Source organism: Astatotilapia calliptera, chromosome 9 (genome assembly GCF_964374335.1).
Source record: "Astatotilapia calliptera chromosome 9, fAstCal68.1, whole genome shotgun sequence".
Lineage (NCBI taxonomy): Eukaryota > Metazoa > Chordata > Actinopteri > Cichliformes > Cichlidae > Astatotilapia > Astatotilapia calliptera.
The window spans coordinates 30,592,316-30,605,471 of NC_137430.1; the positions used below are offsets into that span (position 1 = coordinate 30,592,316).

At 43.9% G+C, this 13,156-nt stretch overlaps 2 protein-coding genes across 10 annotated transcripts in view; one reads left to right on the forward strand and one right to left on the reverse strand.

Moving 5' to 3' along the window:
* LOC113028823 (uncharacterized) overlaps positions 1–4,717 on the reverse strand; it is a 270,569-nt gene extending 265,852 nt beyond the window's left edge. Inside the window, exons 1-3 of one of the 3 annotated variants that reach the window (XR_013911508.1) lie at positions 4,400–4,717; positions 1,983–2,088; positions 404–1,000 (exon numbers count right to left, since the gene is read on the reverse strand). Coding sequence is in view for 1 of the 3 variants with exons in the window: in XM_080306692.1 (XP_080162818.1) it covers positions 404–1,000; positions 1,983–2,000 (615 nt within the window). In the remaining 2 variants the exon portion in view is untranslated. Of the gene's footprint in view, positions 1–403; positions 1,001–1,982; positions 2,837–4,399 lie in introns of those variants that run through there. The other 2 variants (XM_080306692.1, XR_013911507.1) reach the window with 2 other exon arrangements.
* Positions 1–13,156, forward strand: part of LOC113029484 (uncharacterized) — a 126,181-nt gene that overhangs the window by 45,154 nt on the left and 67,871 nt on the right. The gene's annotated exons all lie outside the window — the stretch shown is intronic.

Here is a 13,156-nt window from a genome sequence, read left to right on the forward strand (position 1 = left end):
GCTGGCTAAAGGTCCAGCTGCTGTACATCACAGGGAGAGAAAAGAAAGAGAGCTAACTTCACTCAGAGATGGAGAAAGATAAGACACACAGGACAGGAGAGGAAGAAGAGAAGTTAGATTTAAAGGGAAGGACTGCTCAGTGGGATTTGATCAACTGGAGATTAAAGCTTACATGTAAGTCCTCATGTGTTGAAATCAGATATTGGGTCTGTACATGTGACATTATGTTTTTTCTTTCAGATTATGAAACATGCTGCAAAACAATCTGAGGGAGATTGACTGTGCCGCCTCAGATGCAGCCTTTTCCATGCAGTAGAATTGCTAACATGCTAACACAGTTTAATTTGCAGAGTTGTTCCAAACAGTCAGGCTAAAATGACAAGATAAAAATAAAAATACATACCTCACAGTAACTGCGCTTCGAGAGTCTCTTTCTAGTGTGGATCTGTTGGTGTCGTCTCAGGTAATGTGGAGATTTAAAAGTCTTCTCACACAGGTCACATTTATAAGGTCTCTTCTCCGAGTGGGTCAACATGTGGCGTTGTAACTGCGTGTTGGTTATAAACTGTTTGCCACACTGATCACAGCAGTACACAAAATGTCTGGTGTGAATGCGTAGGTGTGTATTTAGAGTTTCTTTCAGGCTGAAAGTTTTTCCACAAATGTCACAGCTGTATGCCTTAATTCCAGAGTGGGTAACTAGATGCCTCTGTAAGCTGCTACTGTCAGTAAAAGCTCTGCCACACTGATCACAGCTGTACGCTTTAACTCCACTGTGGATGAGTTGGTGTGCTTTTAGGCCACTCTTCCAGGAAAAAGTCTTTCCACACAAGTCACAGCTGAACGGTCTCTCTCCAGTGTGGATGACCTGATGACGTTTTAGTAAACACTTCTCAGTAAAATCCTTCCCACACTCGTCACAGGTGTGTTTTTTCTCTCCCTTTCTTCTGTGAGGTTTGTCGGCCTCCTGAGAGCGCTGACTTCTCGCTCCATGTTGGTCCTGCAGTGACAGAGATACAAACAGAGGCAGTGAGTGAAATGCAGTCGTGGAACAAACTCAACCTTCAAACTCCCTCCATTAACACTAGTTTTAAACCTGAAGGTGGAGTGTGGCACCAAACACCTTAAAGGTCTCTTATCCCCACCTGCTGGAAGTTCTAACACATTACATCCAACCTGGTGTTAAAATAATTAATCACTGTTTAAACACTCTAGAATAATTTTTCTTTACTTTTACTCCCCACAGAAAAAAAGACTTTCTACTCATTATATTTTCAAAACAGACTTTTTACTTTTGGTTTGAGAAATTTGAGGGGAGTTATTTCATCACTAAGGGCATCAAACATCAAACTGATTTGAGCCTGAAAAGTAAGACATGAAAGAATCCTGATCGTGTACTAATCACCAGGGTATGAAACATAAAAAGAGATGAAAGAGGCAAAACTGTGAGTCATAGTCAGGAGTTAAAGTGAGACGTTGTTCTTCTTTCTTTTTTGCACAGCACCTGAACAAACAGGTAATTTCAAATGCAGCGTTTCTATCAACAAACATCAGCAAACACACAAACTGTTCGTGTGCAGTTTGTCTCACAGTGTGTTGCTGGCTAAAGGTCCAGCTGCTGCACATCACAGGGAGAGAAAAGAAAGAGAGCTAACTTCACTCAGAGATGGAGAAAGATAAGACACACAGGACAGGAGAGGAAGAAGAGAGGTTAGATTTAAAGGGAAGGACTGCTCAGTGGGATTTGATCAACTGCAGATTAAAGCTTACATGTAAGTCCTCATGTGTTGAAATCAGATATTGAGTCTGTACATGTGACATTATGTTTTTTCATAAACTGAAAGATGCTGCAAAACAATCTGAGACAAACTAACTGTGTGATTGTATATATACTAAAATACAACACAGTCATATAACAGGTTGGGAGGATGAGAGTTTTAGACGTGACTGATTATTTGGTGAAACTGTGATACTTTCCTCACCTCCTGTGTTGAGCTCATTGTTTCCTCTGTAGTGACTCAGCTGAGTCCAGATGGCTGAAAATGTTCCTCTGCTGCTCCGTCAGACTCTTCTCCTCCTGCTGATCAGCTGGGACACAAAACAGATCTTTGTTAGGCTCCACACTGCACTGAAGAGTCAAAGTGTCTCATATGTTCATCTGACAACACAAAGTACAAATTTCACTCTGATTGCTTGTAGAAATCTTGTGAGACGTGTTGTGCTGCAAAGTGAGGAAACTCTCTCACTCACTTATACTTCAGGAGGAACTTTGTGACATTGGCTCTAATATTCTAAGCAGCCCTTTACTATGACAGGGCCAGAAAGTCCTATTTGATGGTGAGTTACAGTTGTCTGCAACTCCTTTTATTGTATTGATGTTCGTTCCTCACTAACGGTTTCAACACTCTCTCATCCCCATCTGTTTCCTGTTTCTCGTTGTGAGGCCCCATGATCGTATATGACACATCCTCAGTAGGGCCGGGCCATATCATACCGTTCACGGTAATACCGGTGTAATTTTGGGCAACGATAGGAAAATGAAATATCGCGATAGAATATGGGTAAAATGCGCATGCGCAGTGCCTGTGATTACATACGCACATGGCGGCGACGCAGAATGAGAAGAGCGAAAGTGGATCGTTAAATGAAACAGATGAACCAGAATTGGTTTGTAAAAATGCTGCAACTTCAGTGGTGTGGAACTGGTTTAGCTTTCGTCCGTCAGATACACAACAAAGCACTATTTTTGGTAGCGCATGCTAGCGGGCCGCCGTTATTACAGTGTTGTTTGGAAAATACGGCACACTTAAAATCAATCCTTTGATTTTTCTGAAAATCGACAGTGTCCATTATAATCCTGTGTGCCTTATGTAGGAATTCTGGTTGTGTTTACTGACCTGGAAACGATTTTATGTACACGGTGCTCGAAAATCTGTCAAATGTTTCAGTACGACTTTGCTATGCTACGAAGCCACACCGCTTGATGGATTGTCGGAGCATTACGGCTATCGTAGGCAGGAGCCTCGCGGAGTGATACGTACTGTGCTTCAACATAATGTTACCGTATTGTGTGTGTATAACCTCTTTTTAAGTTTTGTGGATATTATACATGGTTATGCTGAGGATATGTCGGCCAGTTTCCACTGGAAATGCCTTTTGGCTAAACTGTCAGCAAAGAATTTGCACTGTTACATTTTTATATAACTTTAATGCACATAAAAAAAAAACTAAAAAAAAACAGCTGCTTGTTTAAGTGAAAATACATTGATTTTTTTTTGCACTAATAAAGTTGTGGAGTTGTAAAGCATTTTGTCTAGTGTCAATTATATTGTCAGTTATATCGTTATCGCAAATTTTCAAATGTACATCGTGATAAATATTTTTGGTCATATCGCCCTGCTCTAATCCTGAGTACATCCTGTTCTAATCTGCGCAGGCACGTATGCAGTTACAAGCAAAACACTACTTTAAATGACTTCCAGTTTAAACCTTCTATCGCCTCTTGATTAATATGGCACTTGCAACATTTATATTTCCCACAGTACTGATGGTCTTTGATTAATGAGCTTTGATCAGTGGTTTCAGTGCTTTCCTTCCTGCTTTGACTGCAGCTGTGTTTGACACAGGAAGACATTTTTACATTCTTCACGATTATACTTTATTCTTTTTGGGGGAAGTGCAGCTTTAAACCTTCACATGATTCAAGTCAACCCAACAGATCAATCTGAACGATCACAGGTGGGAAAAACTTCTGTAGACAAAATAAAATAAAACCCAACATTCAATCCACAACATGATTAAAACATGATTTCACCAAATCACCAAGAGCTGCACATTAACCAACACAATATATTTTATTCTCTGTGCTTTCAAATATGAACACTGTTTACTTTCATCTCTGTTTCATTAGTTTTTGTTAACATCTTCCTGTGCATCACTTTACAACAGCCACACTCATTAAAATGAGACTTTGTAGGAGTTCACTTCCTCTCATGTGTTCATCCACAGCAGCTGACTAAAGACTAAATAATATTTTTTATGTTCTTGACAAATTTGTTAATTCAGTCGAAGCTGGTCTCTACTTTGGAATCAGGTTTCACGACCTTTTACTTTGAAATTAGGTGTCCGCGCATCCTGCCGTAATACTTAGAATACAAAGGAAACACAAAACATGGTGGAGGCTGACTTGACTGTAATTCTCAAACTGGAGGCTGGGTTGACACCAGTAGCATGTTGAGCTAATGGTTAGTTGGTGTTTTTCTCCAAACACTCTCTCACTCTTCTCTCAACGTGTTCACAATAAACTGTGAACAGACACCGAGGAGAGCAGCAGAAGACCTCATTCAGGAGCTAAACTCAACATGAACTGAACTCACAGTAAAGTTAGCTCGGTGCTTACCTTTAGATGAGCCCACAAACCGAGAGAAACTCCGCGATGAAGCTGCAACTCTTTCCAAACACAGGAAACAGATCAGGGAGCAGAGACCCACGTGGTTCACGCTGATCTCAGCTACGATCCAGGAGACAAGGGTGGGCAGATCGATGCAGATATCGATCCAAACGCTGGTAGTGGTTTATGATCGATACTTTAGTTTGTTTTCTCCTCTAAGTTCACTACTTTACTCGCTTTGGATGAAAAAGTAGCTCCGTCTGTGCAAACTGCGTACGGCATGTCACCACGGAGCATGCTTCTTCTTCTTTATATTGTTGGCAAATAACAAAATGGTGCATTACCGCCACCAACTGGTATGGAGATTGAATTGAAACGTCGACTAGCAAAGCAAAGCATGTCAGGGTGGCTTAAAGCCGCAATGCCCACCCGCTCAACACAGGCAACCCAGTATATGACTGTCCCCTCCTTTCTTACTCCCACTGTTTTTGCCATCTTTTCTTGATTTCTTGCCTTATGATACTCTTTGTTTCTGTCTGACAGAAGTTAATAGCCAGGTCAACTACCCCATGTGTTGTGGCTTCCTTCGCAGCTCTCTCTGTTGTTTCATTTGCTCTGACTCCATAATGAGCTGGAATCCATAAAAAGGCAACTATAAGTTCCATCATGTGTATCTTGTAAAATGTTTGCTGAACCTCTGTTAGTACTTCTGCTCTACTTTCTGAGTGGTGTTACGCAGGGCTGTGCAGAGAGGTTTAAAGGGGCGGGTGCTCAAAGTTAAAAAGGGGCACATTGAACCAGGCTGAATAACAGCAACACACATTCATCAAGAATCTAATATGGGAAGGGCAGGGCTGTGTTGATCTGAGACTGTAGACATTAAAAAGTCCATAGGAGAGATGGTAGCTGATTAAACAAGTGTCATGAGATAATAACAAAATGCAAAGATTGGTGACAGCGCTTGGAACCATAAGGCAACAAAAAACTGTGAGAAATAAATTAGGCTCTGCCTGTGAATCACTCTTTGCTTCTCTTCTTCCTTCCATCCCATCATTTCATATATCACTCTCCACTTGCTATGTGAGAACAAGGCACAACTTTCTATTGCAATAAACTATAATCTAATTATCCACACCTAACAACTCTTGCACTTAATCTATAATAAAATGATGACAGAAAAATGTTATAGCACTGCCTTTAGTAGCCTCACACAGCTCTGCTGTTTCCTCCTCATGTCCTTACCAGCCATGTCTGGACAATGTTATATCATGAGTAATATTTTTTTTAAAAATCCATCAAAATAAAACACACACAGTGACATTTTAGACCTTCTTCAGAATACTGTATATACTATGGGCATCATGGTGCTGATCCAGAATCCTTACATTATTATTTATTAGTAGAGCTACAATAATAAAGCAATGAGGAGGGGGAAGTAATAAATATGAAATAATGTCATTATGATGATTCCATTTGTTTCACTATCCACTCTGTGCAGGGCAAAGCTTATTACATGTTTAAACTGTAGAGATACAATAATTTTACTGCTGTAAAATCCAAATTTTGTCTTATTTAAAATATAAATCTAATATAATCTTCTTCTTAATGTATGTTCTTTAAAATACAGCGTGTTTTTTAAAATATTATAATTATAATAATTATTATGTGGACATGCATATTAGATCGTTTTTTAGTGAAATATAATCCCTCCAGAAAGGCAGGAAAAGCCCAGAAACTTACTTTAAAACTAAATATGTTTCTTAATACTTTAAAACTAAATATGTTTCTAAATACTTTAAAACTAAATATGTTCCCTAAAACGGTGACAGAGCTACAGACCCATGACAGCCTTACACAGGTAGCCAGCAGCTATGACCAGCACTACTTGTGCAGTTAATAAAAGGACAGGTAATGTTTGTCGCGCTGTTGCACACACAGCACGCTCGTTTGTTTCAGTTCGTCAGTTGCAACAAGACAGCTTACCAACATGTACGTAATAAGCTAATACTCCTGGGTGCTACACACTACAGTGTGCGCTGTACACCTACTTACTGGTTTTGTCGCATCAGTTTGTGTCTCTGAGTTAACTTGTGTTTCTCCTACAGCTCCGGACCGCTAAAAATGCGCGTGCAAACTCTGTGTCTGTGTGCGTATGCACGAGCATGTGAGTGCCTGTGTGTGCACGTACCTGTGTGTATGTGTGAGTGTAAGTGAGTGAGTGTGCGTGTAGGTGTGGGTGCGTCGTAACAGTCAAAGCACTGTGTGTGTGTCTGTATCTGTGACTTCCTGCCGGTCATATGAGTAATCTCCTCAGCCAAGCTACACCAAATTCCTTTAGACAACACACAAAACACAGTTAAGATATTACATACACTGAGACCCCCACTCTGCATCCACTGGGCCATTGGCCTCTTGTTGTCTTACATTTACAGATAAGGTGGAGAGTCTCCTGCAAACCTACTTCTAAGTTTATAACAATTATGACCGTTTATTAGATTCAGGTTAAAGCATCAGATTCCGCATCCCCCACTGTAGCTTCCTGTCTCCTTTTATGACAGGCAGACCCCCAGTTTCAATAAATTCCTTTGCCTCTACAAAATTACACACACTCTCAGGCCTATAGCTAAGCCAAACTAAAACACACAGACAAATCCTTCCCTATTTCTCTGATCTACTGGTGGACACTCTCATCTAAGCAAATTTAACACATTATATTGTAATAATTGTTTTCTTGTACTCACAGTGGCTACACTGTAAACTGTCCATCATTGATCCTTTTCAGGGACAACAAATGCTACCCCGGTTTGACTGGCTGTATTCTTTGATGCATCTGTGTATATTTGTACATAATTATAATACTGATCAATGTAAGTCTGTACTTTATGTGAGTTTGAATTAAATGCCCTATCCCTGTTATTCTTTTCATGTAATGTGAAATCTACTGTGGCATCAGTAGATTTGGCTCCAGCAGATCCCAGGAACAACATCGGAGATCTCTGCCCAAGGAGCGCAGTCCTAGGAACAGCTAGGATGTGCAGGACCCTCAAGCTCCCAGGCCTCTGGTAGAGGACCTGAGCTTGAAGGATAGACCACCCGCAGGAGCGAGAGGGGAATTTATTATCTTTTTGTTTGGTTTGGTTTTTAACATTTTTGATTATTTGATAAGCTCAAATTCTGATCCACACTCCAAGCCAGATGGTTGGTGGCAGCAAAGCACCACATCCTTGTTTGCCAAATGCCAAAAAAGATAATGATGGAGAAGAAGGGGGCGGAGCAAAGTGAGCTGCTCCAGGAGAGGAGGGCTGTGTCCAAATTCAGGGGGAATGATGCTTCAATGCACTATTTGTAGGCAATTATGTCACAGCGACGTGATGAAGGCTTTCCAAATTCATCGTCTAAATGTGGCAACAAATGCGTCCTACTTTTCCCCAGATTTGAAGGATGGGTCGGGTGTATCCTTCGTGGCCCACCATATCCCAGGATTCATTTCCAGTCATCCAGGAGAATTTTTTGTACACTTTTAAATGCAATTATATGAACATCTGGTGGTACTAATATACATTTTTGTAGTGTTTGTGTTGTTAGGGTTTGGGCATCTGCGTATGTTTATCTTTAAATTAATGTAATCTTTGTAAAAAGTGCCAGTAAACTAGCTTTCGTGTATCTTGTGGTTTTCATGTATTGCTGCTTACATATGTCGTTGATTTTATTTCCAGATTATGACAAACAGAATTCCAATGAGTTATAGTGATATTGTTGCCAGATGCAGATGAAGTTCTTTTAGACTGTGCCATGTGTTGTGTTGTGTTGTGTCATGTCAAATGTGTAACCCTAACCCTAACCCACATATTTCCTTAGGGATTAATAAAGTATTCTGACTCTGATTGTTTCAGGATGACCTGCCATCATCCAATCACACATCTGCTTACCTGTATCTTTTGCTCGTTTCTCTTCTTCTTTTCTATTTTTTCTAAACTGAGCACCTGATGGCTTTGAACTTTTCTTGTACATCTTCCATTGGTTTTAATTTTGCACTAGTATGAACACAAATCCCCCAACCCGAGGATCACCACAACATAACCTAACAGACCTACACCTTAGTTCTCAGATTCACTTTGTGTAGGTTTTATTTCTGGGATTTCACACAACCCAGGATTCAAATCATGAATACATAATGGGCTTGGATTTGCATCATTATGAATGAAATGTGCTCTATCTGGAAGCAGCCGGCCCCCCTCCCCTGTCGACAGGTTGTGTGTGAGATCATAAAACTGTAAATTATAAATTTTAAATTGTTATTGATCCCTTTACCCCTGGTCCTAAAGTGCATATTTATTTTCTTACTCTTCTTATATTTGTTGTTTGTTTACTTGCACTGCTGTAACTGGAGCCTCGTCGTCTCGTCTCTCTATATACTGGACTGTATGTAGCAGAGCTGTCAATAAAGTTTACTTTGACTTCAGCAGCAAGCAGGCGCACCGAGGGCTCTCGCGCTCACTTTTCGCCTATAGAATTTCGAAAAAACATCGGTGCAAATTATAAGTCTGTATCATAATGTCTCGTGTTTTCGTGTTTGTTGGTTTTTTTTATTGTTTTATTTTGCCAGTTGGTTATTAAATGCCGCTCTAGCCAGCCAGAGACTCCCCCGCCGCCCCGCCCTCTCCTCCCTGTGCAGCAAGCAGCAGGCGCACCTCGCAAACGGAGGGCGCCCTTACTCCCAGCAAATGGGCGATAGAAAACCGATCGGTGCCTGTGACATTCCCCATATGCGCTGTCTGATGTCGGGGCAACATGAGCACGAGCAATTTATTATTATTTTTTTTTAATCCGCCCCCACCACGATGCCGCCCCGGGCAACCGCCCGTGTCGTCCGTATAAAAAACCGCTACTGTTCATGCCTCCAGTGTAGGTTGAACCTCAGTATTTGTCCAGCTCCTCCATATTTCTGTTGACCAACACTTTGGCTTGTTCCGGTGTTCCATTGAGTTTAATGAATACTTTACAGTTGGTGGTCCATGTATTCTGAATTTTTCCCTATTTCTTCAAGTAACGTGCTTTCCTGGCAATGTCCGCATTTCTTTTTATCAGATGTTCATTCATGAAGACATCGGCTCCTTTCAGTTTCTTTCCTTGTTTTAACAGTGCTGTTTTGTGTTTTCTGTTAGCAAATCTCACAATGATGGCTGGTTTGTCACCGTCATTTTTTCGGGGTAGAGGGTGGCAAGCCTCAATGTTGTTATAATTCACTTCCACACATTTGTTTGTTTGTTTTTTTTGCCTGTCCCGTTTGGCTCTTTTGCCATCAGAATTATTGTCTAAAGGCAAAGAAAGATGCCCAACGGATTTACTTTACCAAATTGACCATCCCAGCCTTGCCATAATGGTCCATTTGATTCACCTTTTATTGTTTATTTTATTTTCACTTGCTGAATATGGGACAGACTTGACTGGAGGAAAGAAGGGGAGAAAGAAAGAGGGAAAGAGAAACAGCTGAGAAGAGGGACGGGGGAGAAGGGCAAAAAACAAAAACCAACAGAATGGGCAGGGAAAAAAAAAGAAAAAGAAAATGCATATATCGATCACCTGGATCACCTGTTGAGAAAGAAAAAAGAAAACAAGCAGAAAAGAACAAGAGTAATAGAATAAACAACATCACAATGATATATGGGAATATGACAGTAAATACTAAATATTAAACATTATTGTGCAGCACATAAGATCAACAGAACACAGTGTGCTTTGAGGTAGGAGCCAAAAGGGGTGTAGTTTGTGGGTGTGATCACCCGTGTGTACACCTGTGAGCATGGACGCGCTTGTTTTTTTAAAAGGTTCCTTCATGTAATGATCTGCTAGAGGGTGTGGGGGGGCCACAGCCCCGTCCTCCAGGGTATGAAGCAGGTATGGAGGAGATCAAAACTCCAGACATCCAGAGGCCCCCAGAACACAAGAGACCAAGGAAGACCAACAGAGGGGCAGCCGCGCCACTGTCCCAGAAAGAGCTGAGGAGAGTCCCAGATGAGGGCTCACTCAGCAGCCGCGGAGCAGAAGCCAGGGGGAGTTGCAGTGACGCGCCCGTGAGCTCCGCCGGCAGCCAGCTGTGCCTGAGTGACCAAGCCCCAGGCCGAGAGGCTGGGGGCACCCGACCTCCGAAGTGGCCCGAGCGAGCCCCAGGATCCAGGCCCCGATAAGCGGCCGCCAAGGAGTGAGCCGGCGTGTACCTGGACGCCCATCCCCAGACACAAAGAACCACCAACGCACCGATGTCTGAGGGAGTCGCCACTGGCAGGGGAAGTGGTGGTGGGGGGAGATAGGCCTCCAAACCTTGGAGGGCCTGAGATGTCCCCAGAGAGGTGGCGTCTGATACCCAACCTGACATATAGACACAGAAATACAGGCACACACAGATACAAACATCCATTCCCACCCTCATGCTCTCATATGCACTTACTCCACACTCAACCAACGTGCAGACAGACATAAAGAGACGCTGTACACACGATCACACTCCCCAAGTGTACTCTACGAACCGGGTCTAGGTACCCTTGCCCCTGGAGGGGGGAACTGCACCCAGACCCAGGTGGTGTTACCCTTTTCCCTGCGGTGGGGAGAGGCAGACCGCCCCGACTCCGCAGCAGCAGGGAGGCCCCACACTCCAGACCGCAGTCGGACGGCCAACTCCTCCTCCTAGCCCCCCCGCTCCAGCAGGTCGCAGAGAATGGGGGTGAGAGAAGACTCCAAACCTCCCTCCACCCGCTCATTGTAGTGTTGATGCATATGTGTTCTAAGGTGCATTTAAAACCCAGGAGGGCATGGAGCTACCTGCCAGAGAGCAGCAGGTAAGCGCATAGTCCCTCCTGCTAGCCCTCAATGTCTACGTGTATTTAAAATTGAGAGGTGGGCAATGACGCCAGGGGTGAGGTGTACACCCTGATGGTAACTTGGATTCCGTGTATCGTGCACACCCCCAAGATCCTATATGTATGTGTAATGAGAGTGTGAGTGATGTGAATGTCTAAGTTGTGGGATAAAATTGAGGCAGAGGCAGCCAGAAGGGGACAGAGGGGACAGAGGGGACAGGGGGGGGGGGGGGGGGTTAGCCTCCTCTGCACCCTGGTGACATACCCCTACTCCAAGGCCCTGCATGTGTGGGTGGTTGTGGTGGAGCGGGAAGAGGGAGGCAGCTGGAGATGGGGAGGGAAGGAAGGGAGGGGCAAGTGACCCCTCCCTGGGGCCAGCTCCCCCGCTGACCCCAGTAGGCACCCCCATACTCCGCGACCCGCCAGGGAAATGGGGCCCAGGCCCATCCAGACCGGGGCCCAGTGCAGCAGCGCCTCCCGGCCCCACAGAGCCCGGGACAGTCCACCCAACCCCACCACAGAGAAAACTGCACCCACCCCACCATCCACTCATCTTCCAGACTACATGAGACAATAGACGCCCAGGCTGAGATCTTCCTCCACCTCTCCTATATCTCCCCTTCCTGCAGAGAGTTCCTGGGGAGAGGAAAGCTCCTGCAAGATGTGACAACCTCCCCCACCAGTTGAAGAGCCCCCCAGGTGGCTCGACGCACCGGCGGCACCCTGTGCCAGGGCTGGGCCCCCATGCACCCGCCCGCCCACAACCCCGGCAACACACCAACCAGGACCCAAGCCCCCGAGGCCCGGCCAGGGCCCCAGCCCAGAGACGGAGCGCCCCCAGAACCTCACGCCCATCCCGGACCCACCCAGGGGCAGCCAGGCTACCAGGTCAGTAACCCACGTCCGTCAGCACAGATCCTCCCCTAGCCCCGCTGCATACAGCCACGAGGAAACAGTCACCTGAGAGCCAACAGAGCCCCTAACCGGACATGACCGCTACCCCGCGTTGAGCCCCCCAAGGAAGATGCCTCCGGGGAACCCCCCGACGCCCTAGGCCTGTCCCTACCCCCACACCAATCACAACAGTGAAGGCGGGACCAAACTATGACCCCCCCACCCCCACTAGGTGATGGAGCTGATCAAAGGAGCCCAGAGCAATTGATCTGATGTGGTGGCAGAGGCTGTATCAAGACTAATGTAATCTAATAGATAATTTCTATATTGGTTAGAATTAAGATTATTTTTATTTTTCCAGTTCATGAGGACTGTTTTCTTGGCTATGCATAGGGCAGTGAAAACCATATGGGCGATATTCTTTTCTGAAGTGACATTATCTAAGCTGCCCAACAAACACACTAAGGGGGAAGTTGGAATGTTACATTTCAGACACTTTGATAAGTCTTCACATATCTCGCGCCAAAACTTCTGAACTGGTGGACAGAACCAAAGAGCGTGGATATAATTGTCTGGTGAATTGTATACACCGGTTTTAAAATGTTAATGACAGGCCACTAAAACCAGAGTTATGATTAAAAAAAAATATTAGCCAAGCTTTTTCTAAATACTTTCGTCACATGTTTTTTAAAAAAGTATTTTCTAAGGACAGCAGAAAAACAGTAAAGAAAGAAAAAGGCCACCTCTTTCCTATTGGTTGAAAAATGTACTATGTCGACCAATTTTTTATAGATTTGGGATTTGGTTGTTTAGGAAGAGGGGAACATTTTGGGAGTGACACCAGAGAGACAGAGAAATTGAGTTTGTACTACGTGGTTTGAGATGTGGGAGATTTGTGACGTTTAGTGTGGAGTGTGTAGTTGGTGTGTTGTGTTGTGTAGTTTTGGCAGATGGCAATGTAAACACAGTCTGCAGGTGGAAAAGAGAAGTGATGAAGCTCCTGTTGTCAGACCTG